This window comes from Podarcis cretensis (assembly GCF_951804945.1).
Source record: "Podarcis cretensis genome assembly, chromosome: 8".
In the NCBI taxonomy this organism is placed as follows: Eukaryota; Metazoa; Chordata; class Lepidosauria; order Squamata; family Lacertidae; genus Podarcis; species Podarcis cretensis.
This window is the reverse complement of record NC_137177.1, coordinates 20281816-20299517: the sequence shown is the minus strand read 5'-3', so window position 1 is coordinate 20299517 and position 17702 is coordinate 20281816. Positions and strand designations below refer to the sequence as shown.

General features: G+C 47.7%; 1 protein-coding gene across 3 annotated transcripts in view; it reads right to left on the bottom strand.

Moving 5' to 3' along the window:
• The window catches only part of FXYD1 (FXYD domain containing ion transport regulator 1), a 28536-nt gene that overhangs the window by 5336 nt on the left and 5498 nt on the right, over positions 1 to 17702 (bottom strand). Inside the window, exons 1-5 of one of the 3 annotated variants that reach the window (XM_079986538.1) lie at positions 11096 to 11222; positions 5145 to 5209; positions 4175 to 4219; positions 2946 to 3020; positions 1188 to 1224 (exon numbers count right to left, since the gene is read on the bottom strand). In XM_079986538.1, the coding sequence (XP_079842664.1) occupies positions 1188 to 1224; positions 2946 to 3020; positions 4175 to 4219; positions 5145 to 5202 (215 nt within the window). In that variant the 5' untranslated portion in view covers positions 5203 to 5209; positions 11096 to 11222. Of the gene's footprint in view, positions 1 to 1187; positions 1225 to 2945; positions 3021 to 4174; positions 4220 to 5144; positions 5210 to 10992; positions 11223 to 17702 lie in introns of those variants that run through there. The other 2 variants (XM_079986539.1, XM_079986537.1) reach the window with 2 other exon arrangements.

Genomic DNA, 17702 nt, shown 5'->3' with positions numbered 1-17702 from the left:
GGTTGGGTTGGTCTAAACTAGGGACTGAGCCTTGAGTGGGGTTATGCCCTGCCCTGCGGAACTCCCTGCCACTAGAGTTCGGCAGGAACCATCCCTTCCTTCTTTAAGATGTCTTTTGAAAACTATATTGTCACGAACCATCTCTTTTTAAGCAATCACTATGTTTTACTGATGTATTTATGGATGCTTTTGGCTGATTTTATCCTTATATGTTGCATACCACCTGAATATGTTTTTATGAAAGTGCCGGCTATAAATATATATATAAAGAAATAAATAAACAAAATCTTGTGAAAGCTCCTTAAGAAAACAAAGGAGGCAGCTTAACAACTGTGCAGTCTTAGCACATGGGGGAGCTTTTGGAAATGAGTGAAGCCAAATGTCCAAGTATAAATAGTTTTTATCTGGAGGAAAGGGTGTGTGGGAAGATCTTTTTCCGATTGTACTTCTGGTTGTTTTGTACCAAACTGTTTACTGTACACCTTGGTATTGTTTTAATGAGAAGTGGTATACAAATATTTTAAATATTATTAAATAAAGGGAAGGCAACAAAATCATACACAAGACTTGCAAAGAAAAAGAAAAATCAGCCTGACCTAGTTACATTTTACCTGCTTAAGCAAAGTCTTGGATTTCAGAGCATGTCCAGAGTTCCTTATAGAAGAGAATTTCTGAACGAGAGAATATCTTTGGCCTCCTGATTGGATGGTTCCAAGAAGACAAAGACAGAGCGCAAAGCCTGTTTGTTCACAGAGGCAGATCGGTTTTGGGCCTATTTGCGTAACAGACTACTGGCACATGAGATAAAGTATATTTTGCCAATCAGAATTTCTTTAGAGGTTGATTCCACCTCCTTGATGATTCATTAAAACTTTATTATAAGAAGGCCTAGCTGTTTTTTATTAGATGAGGTACTGCAATAAATGATTATCAACCTCAGAATGCATACTGAAGAATAGAAGACAGGATATGAGTTTGTTGCAGACTTCCGGAGGAATGGTCTGATCACAGATGCTCTAGAGGGCGCTGTTGTCCTGTTCAGGTTATAATGTCACATTCTCCAAGACTCATAATTTGAGTGTGCTACTTTTTTCTCTCCTTGCTAGGTCACCTGTCTGCATCTGCCGTATATAATAGCCCCTCCATCCTAGGTCACCCATTTAAGCTTTTCAGGAGAAAGGCATTACCTCTGTTGCTGGTTGAACTTGCAGCGACAACGTCGACCTGGGAAAGAGAGACAGAAATCCCAAACAGTGAAAGAAAATCAGTGCGGGGACAGACGAGAAGCAAAGACTCTGGGATTGCCAGCATTCTTTTGGGAAGGGAGTGTTGCCCAGTGGTTGGAAGAGAAAGCAGCTCACTCTAATTTAAGGTTACCAGACATCCCTGTTTCCCCGGGACAGTCCCGGGATTTATACATCAGTCCCCATACAAAATCCATTGAAGTTGATAAGTGTCCCCAGATTCATTGAAAAAAATCTGGTAATCTTACATTAGAGGGAGCCCACAGGTCAGTGGCAGAATGCATAGAGACAGTCCCAACTCCAATCCACAAAATATCTAAAGACAGGATGGAAAAGACTAAACTTAAGAGCACTGAAGCCAGCCAGTCTTGAGCTAAATAGATCAACAGTCTGAGGTCCACATGGGGCTCAGAGACTACAAGTGAGACCTGCAACAAAATGTTGCACAGAGTGCGGCTGCTTGGGGTTCCAGCCAGCCATGCCCTCCTTCCGAAAACTCCATTCCAAACATCCTCTCAACGGCATTCTGAGGACACAAGCAGCTTTCATTGGGTTGCTCTTTTGGTTGGAGAAGATTCCTCCCCTTCGGGTTTCCCCTTGATGTGTTTTCCTTTTGCAAACCTCAAGGTTCCCCCAAGGATGCCAACACACCCTCCTGTATCTCAGAGGCTCCAATTTATCTACAAGCCTGGTGACACTTAGCAGCTGCATGTGCTGTTAACGTGATGCAGAAGACCACCAGAAGGTGGCAGTAGAAAGTTATGGCAGAGCACGTAACTTTGCCTGTGGAAGGCCCCAAATTCAATCCCCGGTGTCTCCAGGAATGGGAGTGATGGGAAAGACCCCTGCCGAGGTCCCTGTAGAGCCTCTTCCAGTCAGAGGCAGCAATAGTGGACAAGGCAGGCCAAATGCCTGACTCTGTAAAAAGACAGCTTCATATATAAAATCATAGAATTCTAGAGTTGGAAGGGACCACAAAGGTCATCAAGTCCAACCACCTGCAATGCGGGATTTTTATTTTTATTTTTGCCCAATGTGGGCATCGAACCCACGACCCTGATATGAAGAGTCTCATGCTCTACTGACTGAACCATACGTCCACATGGGCTCCTCGATTCATTTCCCTTCAGTAGTTTCCCCCCCCCTACCCCGCCCCCACCAGCAGCTTTTCACTCCTCGAGAGAAAAGGTACAAGTATCCAGTTTGCGAGACAGTGTGTGCAACTGAGCCCCACTGTGTGGGTCTTAGAGGAGAAAAAATAACAACTGGACAGTGGTGGCTGGTTCCCATTTGGAACTAGTGAGGCAGGAGGCAGGGAGGTCAACAGTAGATGGCACCAGAGCACGCTAATTCTAGTTTTGTCCACATCTGCCTCCCTGATGACTCCTATGACACTGAGATTGAGGACAAGGATAGCCAGTAATACCATATATGCTGGATGTAAATAAGAAAGCATGGTTAGGTCTGGCAGAGGGCAGGCTGAGAGTTGGTGGGGCAGTGTCCCTTTCACCCTCAGCAATCAGCCCTCTACTAAACAGGTGTGTGAAAGGAGCCCTTCCTCCCCACACCTGAAGCTTCTGGAGCTGCATTTTATTAAAGTCACAATGTTGGGGAAATTCAGCAGGTGCCATGGCTCAGTTTGGCTCATTATAAGGCAGGGAATTGTGGGGGTTGGGGGAGAGAGGGAGAGAATCTACTCACTGAGCACAATGAGAATGCCAAGCAGGAACAGGACAACAGCAAAAATCAGCCCCCCAATTCTCAGCGAGTGGTAATCTGAGAAGGAAGGAGAAGGAAGAAGTGGTCATTTCCAGCTGGGAACATATCCCCCAACTTGGAATGAGGGGACGCTCTTGTGATGCTTTGCATCAGTGTTCCCCAACCTGGTGGGGTTCTCTGGATCAGTAACAGCTGGTGCCCATTGGGATGTGTAGGGCAAAATTCTGGTAGCCCAAACCGTAGGCGGAGCTCCCAAGGTAAAGGTACCCCTGACCATTAGGTTCAGTCGTGGATGGCTCTGGGGTTGTGGTGCTCATCTTGCTCTATAGGCCGAGGGAGCCAGCGTTTGTCCACAGACAGCTTCCCGGTCATATGGCCAGCATGACTAAGCCACTTCTGGTGAACCAGAGCAGCGCCCGGAAACGCCGTTTACCTTCCCGCCGGAGCAGTACCTATTTATCTACTTGCACTTTGACGTGATTTAGACCACAGCGCCACCCGTGTCCCCAAGCCAATGACAGCAAATGCCATTCTCCTCGCAGAGCTTCAATTCCCACAGTTCCCTATGGAGAGGGATTGACTGTGAAACCATGAGGGGAATAGGGGTCTTCTAAGAACTCTCAGAACAACAGCTCCCAGGGTTCTTGGGGAGCGGGGAGAGAGACAACTGTTTAAAGCGGTATCACAGTACCTTTAAGGCACAGTGTAAATGTGGCACAGGTTTCCTCCTCCCTGTTGAGTCCTAGAAGGCCAGTACTGAGACTAAGGAATAGAAAGCTGACAGTCAGAGCTGTCTTGTCAGTGAAGAGGTAGGCAGACATGTGAGGGCTGGCTGGGGACAGACTGATCTTGGTGCAACAGTGCCCCACTTGCTTGAATGGATGGGTCTCCACTGTGGGGAGCAAGGGAGACATAGGCTGAGGAAAATAGCCTCCACAGGTGGTGAGCCTCCTGTGGGGAGCAAGGGAGACATAGGCTGAGGAAAATAGCCTCCACAGGTTAAAAAACACACAAAAAAATCTCTCCTTTGCATCAGTGCTGCGCTCCAAGTCAGAGTCATCCACACCTCTTTTAAAGTTGTAGTTTCTTTAAGTTCAAAAACAAGGAGATTGGACAACACGTTTTTTGTTTCCAAAAGTCTTTTTTTTTGGGGGGGGGGTCTCTGCCCTTGCCATCTATCCCCTGACCCCAGGTAGTAACAACTGGCTCACCATAATTGAATGGGTCGTGTGGAATGTCCTTGGGTTGTGGTGGTTCTGAAAGAGGCAAACACACACACACATATATAGAGGAGATTAATAATACAGTTATCCTTCAAACTTCCCTGCCCCGCCCCCATTAATCAATCACTTTATACTGAACTATTTAGCGTTATAATAACTTCCCATGATCTTGATAAACCCAATGGGGGGGGGGAATGCATTTCCTATCCCACCTGGCAACTAAGCAGCATATAAATTAAGAAATAACAACAAAAACAACACCGAAAAGGCCTGGATATATAAGTGGCACTTTCAGACACCTGCTATTTTTGGGTGACATTCAAGCAAATACTGGCAAGTTCAGGTTTATTTATTTGATTTATTATATTTTTATCCTACTGTCTGCCGCCCCTGCCCCCCACAAGAGGTTTGAGGTAGTGTATATGGTTTTCCCCTTCCCCATTTAATCCCCACAACAATCCTGTAAAGTAGGCTGAGAGGCAGTGACTAGACGAGGGGTCAGCAAATTTTTTCCACTGTCCCTCATACCTTGTGGGGGACCGGACTATATTTTGGGGGGGAAATGAACAAATTCCTATGCCCCACAAATAACCCAGAGATGCATTTTAAATAAAAGGACACATTCTACTCATGTAAAAACACGCTGATTCCCGGACCGTCCACGGGCCGGATTTAGAAGGCGATTGGGCCAGATCCGGCCCCCGGGCCTTAGTTTGCCTACCCATGGACTAGACCAAGGTCACCCAGTGAGTGTGGATTTGAACCCAGGTCTCCCTGGTCTTAGTCCGAGATTCTAACCACTACACCACTTTGGCTCAACAAGATCCTTTTTGACTATAAGGTGCAGTATATATTTGAACTGGATTTTCTTTTTGCGCAGAGTACAAAATGCCCAAATGTCAGCAGACGTTCTCAGCTGTTTCTCCTCCTTCTCCTCCCTGCCCCTCCACAAGCTTACCTGCTACTGCAGATCCTATCAAGATCCCACACAGAGGGAGAAGGAACCACAACTCCATGACTGTTCTGAGAAGATATAAAAGCAACGAATAGTCAGATTCCTGGCTTGAGCAATGTGCAGGATGTAATATGCTTTAGCTGAGATTCCTGCATTGCAAGGGTTGGACTAGATGACTCTCAGAGTCCCTTCCAATTCTATGATTCTGTGGTTCGATCTGCCCACCATTCAGGCAAGCAAGAATCGTTAGAATTCAAGGACGCATTCCAGCAAGGCAAAAACTCCTAGGAAGAGCACAAAGCAAGGCTGGTGAGGTGTGCAGCCTGGAGGGAAAGGGGTGTGGCCTGGTGAAAGGGGGCGTGGCCTGGAGAGAGAGCTGAGGACCACACAGAGAGTCCTGGAAGGTTGCATTCAGCCCTCAGGTTCCCTACTACGGGGTCCAACTACACATTGTGTTAAGCACACTTTCTAAAAAGTGTACTGTGGTACCTCAGGTTACAGACACTTCAGGTTACAGACTCCGCTAATCCAGAAATAGTACCTCGGGTTAAGAACTTTGCTTCAGGATGAGAACAGAAATTGAGTGGCTGTGGCATGGCGGCAGTGGGAGGCCCCATTAGCTAAAGTGGTACCTCAGGTTAAGAACAGTTTCAAGTTAAGAATGGACCTCCGGAACGAATTAAGTTCTTAACCCAAGGTACCACTGTACTTAGCCCCAGCATGCAAAGAGAACCCTATTAGGGCTAAACCTTTCTCCCCTATCCTGTTTTCCACCAAAAACAGCTGCCATGAGCTACAAATTCCACCTTTTCAGACATGTTCTTCTTCTTCAGGGCATTTCCTGTTAAGTTGTGGGATAACATATCAGACGACACAGCGATTCTTCAAACAACTCTTGTTTATTCACAGGCTAGGCCAGAACTGAACTGAAGGGTTCAGCCAACCTGCTTATATAGAGCTCCACTAGAACGCAACAGTAACCATTTTCTGTAACTATCCAATCACTGAATGTCACTTTCAATCCCTTATTTGCATATGTGGACCTGAGTGAAAACTATCTACAATATCCCCCCTGCTGGCCCAGGGTGAGAACTTCAGTACATAACATTTCCCCTCTTCATTCCCCCTTTCTTCTACCTCCTCCAGCTTTTTCTCCCAGCAAGGTTGCTGCCTTTCCCTCTTGGGACGGCTCCTGCGCTGTCAACGGACGCACCAATCTGAGGCAACCAGCAGAAATTCAACAGGTAATGTTTCCCACATCGCTCGGCATTGCCCTGAAGAAAGATCGCAGCCTGTTGGGGAGATCCCACTGAACAAGCAGGAACCCTGAGAGAATGCAAAGTCGGCTACTCTTAAGGATGGAAAAGTAAACAGCTAGTCCACCGGGAGCCAGGGGGGTACAGTTAAAAATAGAGCTTTGCTGAGAAACGTTCCAGAATTAGAGAACGTCCCTCAAAACGCAAGCAGGAAACAAAGATGGCTGAGAAGTGTCAGCAAGACGGCTGTGGGGAGAGGGGTGGTTTGGGGGGGGGGGGTTGAGATCAGCCAGGTGGAAAGGGAAACGGACTGGGAAAGGAGAGGAAATGGTTCCTCAAACAGCTGGGGCCACACCCATTATTTCACATCCTGAAATGGCCTCAGTGGCCCTGTGGAAGCGAGGGCAAAGGCCTGTAACTATGGCAATAGGCTTTTTTGCAGCCACCGAAAACTGCTTTGCAATGTTTGCAAATGATAACCTGTCTCTAGGGCGCTCAGGGACGTTTCAGGGTTCCCCTTCTGCCTGCCCTGGCAGGCAATTAAGCTCGCAACCTTCCGGCAGAGAAAGGTCCTGTCGTGCTCTTAACCAGAACATGCGGATCAAAGTGCATTTAACAAGAAAGAGGGAGAATTCAGCTAAAATTCAGAGTCTCTGTTTGCAAGTGCCCATGGCCTCCAATGGCCGAGGAGGCACTTACGGAAAACAACTGAGGCTTGCAATAAAATGCTGCCGTATATATCAGGCCTCCGACCTGCTCAGCCCTGCTCCAGGATACAGTGGTACCTCAGGTTAAGTACTTAATTCATTCTGGAGGTCTGTTCTTAAACTGAAACTGTTCTTAACCTGAAGCACCACTTCAGCTAATGGGGCCTCCTGTGCCGCCGCTGTGTGATTTCTGTTCTCATCCTGAAGCAAAGTTCTTAACCTGAGGTACTATTTCTGGGTTAGCAGAGTCTGTAACCTGAAACATATGTAACCTGAAGCGTAACTGTACTCCATTCTGTACCCCTCTCACCCACCCGTTCCTCAGGGGTCCCATTTGGCTCAATTTGCGTCGACACTCATCACGTGACTTCGCTGCTAGGCAATGGTTCAAAAACAATAACCACCATCGGACTAATGCTGGAAGGCCGACCCCTGCTTCCTCACTTCCTACCCCAGCCCCATAGTGCTCAGACAAACAGATCCTTTCCACAAACATCCTTCTGGCTTGCATATTTGGCTGCTGCTATCACTAACCGAGCAGGAAAGGGGAATAGGAACACTCCCATGCCTTGGCTCACTCTCTGCCAGAAAGGCCACGCTTTCAACTGCAAACGTCAGCCAAGAGATTTCTCAGTGCAACAAAGAACACCCCAGCTCACACATTTGGAGCTGCTCTAAACGTTAGGTACCACTTTGCTCTCAAAAAATGGGTTTTCAAAGTACAGTGCCACGTGTTTGCACTTGCTCTGCCACCGAGCTATAACACTTCCTTCTTGTATTAGCCAGATTTGCAGCTAGGCAATGATGCCAGCATCGACTGAGAGAAGTGTTGCGGGTAGGAGCAGGGACCTGTCAACCACCTGTCAATCAATGAGCATGGGAGGGGCTGCAAAGAAGCGGGGGACCTCCTCCTCTGCTAGGACGACGCTGGGGACCTCACAACCACGGCACAAGACCAAAAATGTGGAAGCCAGGCTCTGGCAGGGAGCAGAGTGTCGCCAAAGCCTTGTGGAATGTGCAGGAGACGTTTGGGCCTGCCCAGGCAGCTCGTAATTTTGAGATCCATTGGACAAGCGTACAAAAGCTTCTCTCCATGCTGGGGAGATTGAAACGGGGGGACGCAGACGGTTAGACTGGCTGGACAATCTAGGGATGGCCAGGTTTAGAGCTGCCTGAATGTTCTTTTGTCGGTTCCTTGTAGCCTTAATTCCCCACACATACACACCCTATTGTTTGTTGCTGTAGCTGCAGAGCAACACCCGCCTGCCTTTCCCTGCTGCTCAGTAACTGCACCCCAGCAGGGAGCACATTCCTGGAAGAAAGCAAGTTGGCGGCTGGGGTTGCCTCCAGCCGGGCTAGCAATGCTACTGGGCAACAGAAGAAACAGTACTGTATGCCTCTGGCAGCCAATTTTGAACCCCACTATGGGGGCAATAGGGACGTGGGTGGAGCTGTGGTCTAAACCACTGAGCCTAGGGCTTGCCGATCGGAAGGTCGGTGGTTCGAATCCCTGCGATGGGGTAAGCTCCCGTTGTTTGGTCCCAGCTCCTGCCAACCTAGCAGTTTGAAAGCAAGTCAAAGTGCATGTAGATAAATAGGTACCGCTCCAACGGGAAGGTAAACGGCGTTTCCGTGCGCTGCTCTGGTTAGCCAGAAGCGGCTTAGTCATGCTGGCCACATGACCCAGAAAAAACTGTCTGTGGACAAACGTCGGCTCCCTCGGCCAGTAAAGCAAGATGAGCGCTGCAACCCCAGAGTCGTTTGCGACTGGACCTAATGGTCAGGGGTCCCTTTACCTTTTTTATGGGGACAATATATCTGTCGTCTCCAGGCTGCCTGTATTTTGCAGGAGGGATTCGGGCACAGAAAGAAATTTAGGCTTGCAGAATTCCAGTGGGTAAAAGTGCCTAGCTGTTGTTCTGCAACTACAAATCCTAGGTGAAGCAGGGCGGACAACAAACCTTTTTTGTGGTTAGGAAAGCGACAGGGAGACCAGGGTTCAAATCCCCAGGCAGACCTGACACTCGCTAGGTGACCTGGGGCCAGCCACAGTCTCCCAACCTAAACAACCTCACAGGGTTGTTGTGAAGTTAAAAATGGGGAAGGGAGAAAACCATGCACACCACCCTGAGCTCCTCGGAGAAAAGGTGGAATATAAAACTGTTATGTACTGAGTCGAATAGGATCCAAACTGCAGCAGTCTGATTGGTCCTAGAACAATAGGATCCAAAAGGCAGCAGTCTGATTAGTCCTAGAACAATGCAGCAGTATGATTGGTTGGCAGGAACCACCCAATCATGCTCCAGATAGAAGTGAATCCACAACCTGATTGGCTTACAGTAGAATTCCAGAATTAGCCAATCATGTGCAGCCCATTGTGTAAATAATGTATATAAAGCAGATACTTTGAGGGGACTTTCATTCCTCCTCACCACTATGAGCTGAATAAAGAGCATGAAATCACTTTGCGACTCTGAGTATATTTCAAAAACCAATAAGATATACATTAAAAATTAAAGCTAGATATTGCTTAACCTCTGTGTAAGCTGTGCGCAAGCAAATCCACATAAATGCTCAAGAAACAGATCTGCAGGAGCCCAATATTTATGTAGGTCATTCTGCCATGCTCTCAAGCTTTGCCACCCTCTAGTATCTGAAGGGCTGCAAAAACAGGAGATCCGATGCATGTGCCAATCTGTCGCCATTAATGAAGCCGATTGCATTATTGTTAATTTGCCCTGATGGGAGCATGATGCAGAGAATTTCAGGTTCAAGCACCCAAACGCCTTGGACAATCTCGGCATTGCAATGCTGAGTTTCAGAGGAAAGGGGGCAGAGAGAGAAAAGAGCCCCCTCACACCCACTGGTGGATCCAGTTAACACTGACTGTACCTCAGCTGGATCAGACCTTTCTTTGGGGGCTGCATGCCCACCAGGGCCATTTTCAACCATTTTCATTTGGGGGGGTGCGAGGTGGAGGAGATTCCATCACGTAACCATTTTGCTGGCAGAATCTTAGCACTATGTTGAACACAAGCATGTACCCTTAAAGCCCCTTTCCCTCCCCACAAAGAATCCTGGCAACTTTAATTGAGCGAGGGCGCTGGGAACTGTAGTTCCCAGGGTTCTTTGCAAGGCTGCTTTAAATGCAGAAAGGACGGCTGCACCTTCACAGGGTGAGGCTAGACATCATGGGAGCATGTCACATCCACACCAAAGGTTTATTTCATTTATTTGTTTTCATAAGCTTTTATTTATATATTTCAAAGAGAAAGTTGAAGCAACCTTTGCCAATGTGCAATCATATTTTTCTAATTTATGCTGCATGCTAGTTATTCCATATCTTACCTTTTCCACAGTATTTTCAAATCTGTATTTTACTGCTGTTTTTACTCTAAAGCCACTTGCGTTTTAGCATGTTCACAATAGTTGTTTTTTTTAAAAAAAAAAACAATCTACAAACTTTCTCCAACCCTCCTTGAATTCTGCCTCATCTTGATTTCTGATTTCACAAGATAAACTTGCCATTTCTGCATATTCCATCAATGTGAAAAATCACAACGTTGTTTTTAAAGCACGTTAAAAACACATTGCTTGCCCCACAACGACCACCACAGAATCCTGGGAACTGCAGTTTGTTTTTTAAAAAAACTGGCTTTCCAAGCACTGCTACACACCAGAGAAAAACGCTCGCCCCCTGAGTCTGCCATGCCCCATTCCAAAAAGCCAACACAACCACCTCTCTGGGGAGAAACAGGGACAGCTCCATTACAGCCCCTGACACAGCTGTCCCTGTTGCTCCTCAGAGAGGTGCCCATTCTGCTGGGCTTTGGCACGCAAGGGTGTTATATTATCCCACCCATAGGCTCACCCTCGTAGGAAACTCACCCTGCACAACAGCAGTGTCCTTGGGGTCGTCTTGTCTCCTTTCCCCAGATAAAGAGTGGGGAAATTGCTTCGCTACCTGCCCCGTGCAGCCCCTCACACCTACCCCTCAGGATCCGTACTTCTGGGCCTTCCTGGTCTTTCGTGAGGAGATAAGGGCTGGTTGGAGTTGAGGGAAAGGAACAAACTTCTTTTTTTAATAAAAAAAAAGAGGGAAGGTACTGGCTAGCGGCAGAGAAGGAAAGATTAGGGGAGCTAAATTAAGTCTGCCTTGGCTCCAGGACAAAGGCTGCAGGGGAACAGCAGTGTGTGCTGCTGACCAGAAGGTGTGAAAGAAAAGAAAAAAACCCACAGGCAGCACAGCAGAGGAGACAGCCCGGCTGTGCATGCACCATTCACTTAAAAGCACATGGCTTTTAAGAAGCCTGGGAACTGTAGTTTGCCCTTCGCAGAACTACAGTTCCCAGTACCCTTAACAAACCGTGGTTCCCAGCATGCTTTGGGCCAGGGTTTTCCAAACACTGGTCTCCGGCTGTTTTGGACTACAATTCCGACCATCCCTGACCATTGGTCCTGTTAGCTAAAGATGATGGGAGTTGTAGTCCCAAAACAGCTGGAGACCCAAGTTTGGGAAGCCCTGCTTTGGGGAAAGCAATGTGCTTTAAATATATGGGATGCACACAGCCATAGAGGGAGCTGGATCAGGCTAGACTGCCGCCCCCAAACTATGGGATGGACTACCAAGCAGGTCAGGACGCGGGTGGCGCTGTGGATTAAACCACAGAGCCTAGGACTTGCCGATCAGAAGGTCGGCGGTTCAAAATCCTGCAACGGGGTGAGCTCCCGTTGCTCGGTCCCTGCTCCTGCCAACCTAGCAGTTTGAAAGCACGTCAAAGTGCAAGTAGATAAATAGGTACCGCGCAGGCGGGAAGGTAAACGGCGTTTCCGTGCGCTGCTCTGGTTCGCCAGAAGCGGCTTAGCCATGCTGGCCACATGACCCGGAAGCTATACACCGGCTCCCTCGGCTAATAAAACAAGATGAGCGCTGCAACCCCAGAGTCGTTTGCGACTGGACCTAATGGTCAGGGGTCCCTTTACCTTTACCTTGCAGGTCTACAGAAGAGAGTGGCCCTACAATTCATGCATTTGTATACTGTGTGTGTGTGTGTGTGTGTGTGTGTGTGTGTGTGTGTGTTTATTTTCATGTTTTGAGAATATATACCACAGGAAAGCAAGCTACAAGGACATCAAAATACATGCGCCAATGCAGTATTATTGTTCTTTAATGTTGCAACTGACTGAATCTGACATTCTGCTGAGGACAATCTGTTAACCAAGGGTACATCAGGTTTGGAAACCTTGAAATGAAACCAGCCCTTTTGTTTTCCCCTCTGCGGGGATGCCTGCAAGCTTTGCCGTGACTCATGATTCATTCCTTTTAACTAGCTAGATTGCCCACACAAACTGATGCCACGCTCTTTGGAGAGAGAATGAAGCACCTCTCTTCCCTTTTGCAGACTTACCTGGAGGGGATGCACTTGAGGCTAAACCCCTGCATATAATTTATCGCATTTATATCCCACCTTTTCCTCCAAGGAGATCAAGGTAGTGCACATGGTTTTTCCCCTCCCCATTTAATTCCCACAACAACCCTGCAAGGTAGGTTGGGCTGAGAGGCAGTGACTGGCCCAAGTGAGCTTCATCTGGAGAGCGGCAACATGAGAACGGGGCCTTTTCTGCAGTGGCTCCCTGTTTGTGGAATGCTCTCCCCAGGGAGGCTCAACTGGCACCTTCACTACATATCTTTAGGCGCCAGGTTAAAACAGTCTTCTTCACCCATGCCTTTGACTAATTAATCTATGGCTTTTAAAACTAAGTATAGGATGTGTGTGTTATTGTTTTATTATGCTATATATTTTTGTGTTTATATACTGTAAACCATCCTGTGATCTTCGGATTAAGGGTGGTATATAAATTTAATAAATAATACTGGCCAAATGGCAATTTGAACCCCGGTCTCCCAGGTCCTAGTCTGGCCCTCTAACCACTACACCACACTGTCTCTCCCCTAGGCTGCCTTTGATTTCCAAGGCAGGAGTGGGATGGGAGGGGTAGGACTGGGAATGGGAAGTGCAAAGGTTTAACCCTTTCTCTGCGTGCTAGTTAACTCACCCCGCCCGCCCACTCCGTTGCTTCTTGTCCTTATCGCACGCAAACACACACGCCTGCTATCTTAAGAAGAAGAAAATACACAACAGCAGACTACACATTTAATGCAGACTGCAGTTTGTCTGTTCCCTAGCATAGTTAACTAGACTTTTTGCTGTATGGGGCTATTGGGTCAGTGGTTTGATCCAGGTTGGTACACTGGGTATCAGAAACCAAAAAAATGGCCCCAGAACCAGCTGAGAGGCATCCTTTTATCATTATTTTCGGTGGAAACATCAATGCACATCTCTTTGCACTTGGAATGGGGAGCATACGGCTTTCCTGATATGGATTAACTCCCAGCAGCAGCATGGCCAATGGTCAGAGATGAAAGCCAAAGGTTCTCCAACCTTACTTCGCTTTAATATACTCAAAACAAAGGAGTGAAAGGAAGACAGATCTCTGCCCCAAGAAGCTGGAAATCTCAATTCCAGCAGTAAGGGAGAATAATGAAGGCAGCCAGGGACACTGACTCTATAAGGCCAAGCTGTCTATGCCCCCCACCGCAACATTACCTGTTGGGAGCAGGCCAAGGTCTTTTTGCCCAACCCCCTGCAATGAGGGAATCTCCTTTCTTGTAACTTGAAGCCATTGGTTCAGGTACTACCCTCTGGAGCAAGAGAAAACAAGCTGCTTGCTCCATCTTCTACGTGACAGCCTTGTATATATTTGAAAATGGCTATCCTATCTCCTTTCAGTCTCCTCTTTTCCAGGCTAAATACTCAGCTCCTTCAACTGTTCCTCATAAGGCTTGGTTTCCAGACCCTTGTTCATCTCAGTTGCTTTCCTCTGCACATGTTCAAGCTTGTCAATATCCTACTTAAATTGCGGCACCCAGAACTGGACACAGTATTCTAGGTGTGGTCTGTCCAAGGCAGGACAGAGTGGTACTATGACTTCCCTTGACTTGGACACTATACTTTTGTTGATGCAGCCTAGAATGGCATTAGAATTTTTTTGCTGCTGCATCACACTGTTGTCTCATGTGAAGCTGTAATTCAAAACATCCAGAGGGCAGCAGGTTGGGGATGCTTAGAAGATATACACAGAAAGGGAGGCTTGGTTCCTGCCTAGGACTCGGCCATTCATTGGCTCATTGCTTTTGTAGGTTAGCATTGTGAGAGCTGGACCATAAAGAAGGCTGATCGCCGAAGAATTGATGCTTTTGAATTAGGTGCTGGAGGAGACTCTTGAGAGTCCCATGGACTGCAAGAAGATCAAACCTCTCCATTCTTAAGGAAATCAGCCCTGAGTGCTCACTGAAAGGACAGATCGTGAAGCTGAGGCTCCAATACTTGGGCCACCTCATGGGAAGAGAAGACTCCCTGGAAAAGACCCTGATGTTGGGAAAGATGGAGGGCACAAGGAGAAGGGGAAGACAGAGGACGAGATGGTTGGACAGTGTTCTCAAAGCTACCAACGTGAGTTTGACCAAACTGCGGTAGGCAGTGGAAGACAGGAGGCCCTGGTGTGCTCTGCTCCATGGGGTCACAAAGAGTAAGACATGACTAAACAACAACGACAACAAAACTGCGAGAGGCAGGGAAAGAAGCGACCCAGCAAGGAAAATTCCTCTTGGGTGTAGCACACGGGAGTTCAGTTAAGCCCTTTGGCCAAGCCCTCTCCCCTGACTTGTTGTTTGGCAGCTCTGTCTAAATATACCCAGGCTAGCAGGATGCTGGAGTTATAAATATCCCCCATACTCGACCCCCATGGCATCCAGCTTCACAGCTCTGCTTGGGTTCATTTCAGTACCAAGCCCTTCCAAAGACGATAAGTAGCAACAGCATTCCACCTTTGCCGCAAGCCTGTTCTCCATTTGCACAAAACTCACAGGCCTGGAGAAGATTGTCTTGGGTTTGTGGGTGGGGAGCAGCAATTAATATCTCCATGCATTTGCACCCTGGCCTTGATCCTGAGAAGGGTTGTCAGAGCGGCTCACAATTAAAACTATCCATTTAAAACGACAGGTGGCTGCATTTTAAAAAAAGAAGCAGAACATTAAAAACTCGGGCAAATTATAAAACTTTAAAACCCATGTCAGTAGTGTTATATTGTTTAAATTGTGGGGTTTTTTTCCCTGTTTTAATAGTTATAACATTTTGATTAACTTGTCTTACATTTTTAATAACGAATGTCTTCAACTTTTGGATGAAATTGCATTATTGTGCATTTTAAACACGTCTGGATATATTTGTTGCCGTTTATAGTTGTAAAGTGGTTAGAAGCCCTTTTGGCAACTCAGCGGTATATAAATAAATAAATAGCTAACAACAACTGTGGGAAATTGCAGTCAAATATAACTAGCAAGCCTAGGGCTAGTTAATGCATGAAGGAGTTAAAACCACAGAATTGTATTCCTAGACTCAGTTAGTTCATGCCCCCTCACCTCTGGTGAAGGAGGATATGCTTAACGTACAAGGAAGATCTAGTAGGAAAGGGGGAATTAATTACACCATCTCCTCCAAGTTGGTCTCGTATGTTAAAGTAATTAAAGAGACTAAGATTTTTCTTGTTCCTGTCTGCAGAGATTAGGAAACTAGGAAATTTCCCGGATTTGGCTAAAGACACCAGGCTAAAGGTAGAAGATAGGTCCACTAGCATGCAACCTTTTAGAATATACATACACAAGCACTTTAAAAATTGTACTGTGATTTTCGCTCACAATAAAAAAAACCCTGAAAAGTAAATTGCTATTGTTCCCCTTCTACAGATGGAAAAACCGAACAAGGGGAATGTGTGCTACGTGGAGCCAGTGCCTTGATCCATCTGGCTCAGAATCACCTCCACCAACTTCCGCTGCCTGGTGCAGGCTTCTCAGAGGCATCTATAATAATAATAATAATAATAATTTATTATTTATACCCCGCCCATCTGGCTGGGTTTCCCCAGCCACTCTGGGCGGCTTCCAACAGAGATGAAAAATACACTAAAATATCACATATTAAAAACTTCCCTGAAGAGGGCTGCCTTCAGATGTTTTCTGAATGTCAGGTAGTTGTCCATCGCCTTGACATCCGATGGGAGGGCATTCCACAGGGCGGGCGCCACCACCGAGAAGGCCCTCTGCCTGGTTCCCTGCAACTTGGCCTCTCGCAGTGAGGGAACCGCCAGAAGGCCCTCGGAGCTGGACCTCAGTGTCCGGGCAGACCGATGGGGGAGGAGACGCTCCTTCAGATATACTGGACCGAGGCCATTTAGGGCTTTAAAGGTCAGCACCAACACTTTGAATTGTGCTCGGAAACGTACTGGGAGCCAATGTAGGTCTTTCAAGACCGGTGTTATATGGTCTCGGCGGCCGCTCCCAGTCACCAGTCTAGCTGCCGCATTCTGGATTAGTTGTAGTTTCCGGGTCACCTTCAAAGGTAGCCCCACGTAGAGTGCATTGCAGTAGTCCAAGCGGGAGATAACCAGAGCATGTACCACTCTGGCGAGACAGTCTGCAGGCAGATAGGGTCTCAGCCTACGTACCAGATGGAGCTGGTAAACAGCTGCCCTGGATACAGATTTGACTTGTGCCTCCATGGACAGCTGTGAGTCCAAAATGACTCCCAGGCTGCGCACCTGGTCCTTCAGGGGCACTGTTACCCCATTCAGGACCAGGGAATCCTCCACACCTGCCCGCCTCCTGTCCCCCAAAAACAGTACTTCTGTCTTGTCAGGATTCAACCTCAATCTGTTAGCCGCCATCCATCCTCCAACCGCTTCCAGACACTCACACAGGACCTTTACCGCCTTCACTGGTTCTGATTTAAAAGAGAGGTAGAGCTGGGTATCATCTGCATACTGATGAACACCCAGCCCAAACCTCCTGATGATCTCTCCCAGCGGCTGCATGTAGATGTTGAAAAGCATGGGGGAGAGGACAGAACCCTGAGGCACCCCACAAGTGAGAGCCCAGGGGTCTGAACACTCATCCCCCACCACCACTTTCTGAACACGGCCCAGGAGGAAGGAGCGGAACCACTGTATGACAGTGCCCCCAGCTCCCAGCCCCTCAAGACGGTCCAGAAGGATGTCATGGTCGATGGTATCAAACGCCGCTGAGAGATCCAGCAGAACTAGGAAACAGCTCTCACCTTTGTCCCTAGCCCGCCGGAGATCATCAACCAGTGCGACCAAGGCAGTTTCAGTCCCATGATGAGGCCTGAATCCCGACTGGAAGGGATCCAAATGGTCCGCTTCTTCCAGGCGTGCCTGGAGTTGTTCAGCAACCACTCGCTCAATCACCTTGCCCAAGAATGGAAGGTTTGAGACTGGGCGATAATTGGCCATCGTGGCCACATCTAGAGATGGTTTTTTAAGAAGCGGTTTAATAACCGCCTCTTTCAGCGGGTCTGGGAAGGCTCCCTCACGGAGGGAAGCATTCACCACCCCACGAAGCCCATCGCCCAGTCCTTCCCGGCTAGCTTTTATAAGCCAGGATGGGCAAGGATCCAGGAGACAGGTGGTTGGCTTCACTCGTCCAAGCAGCCTGTCCACATCCTCGGAGGTAACAGATTGGA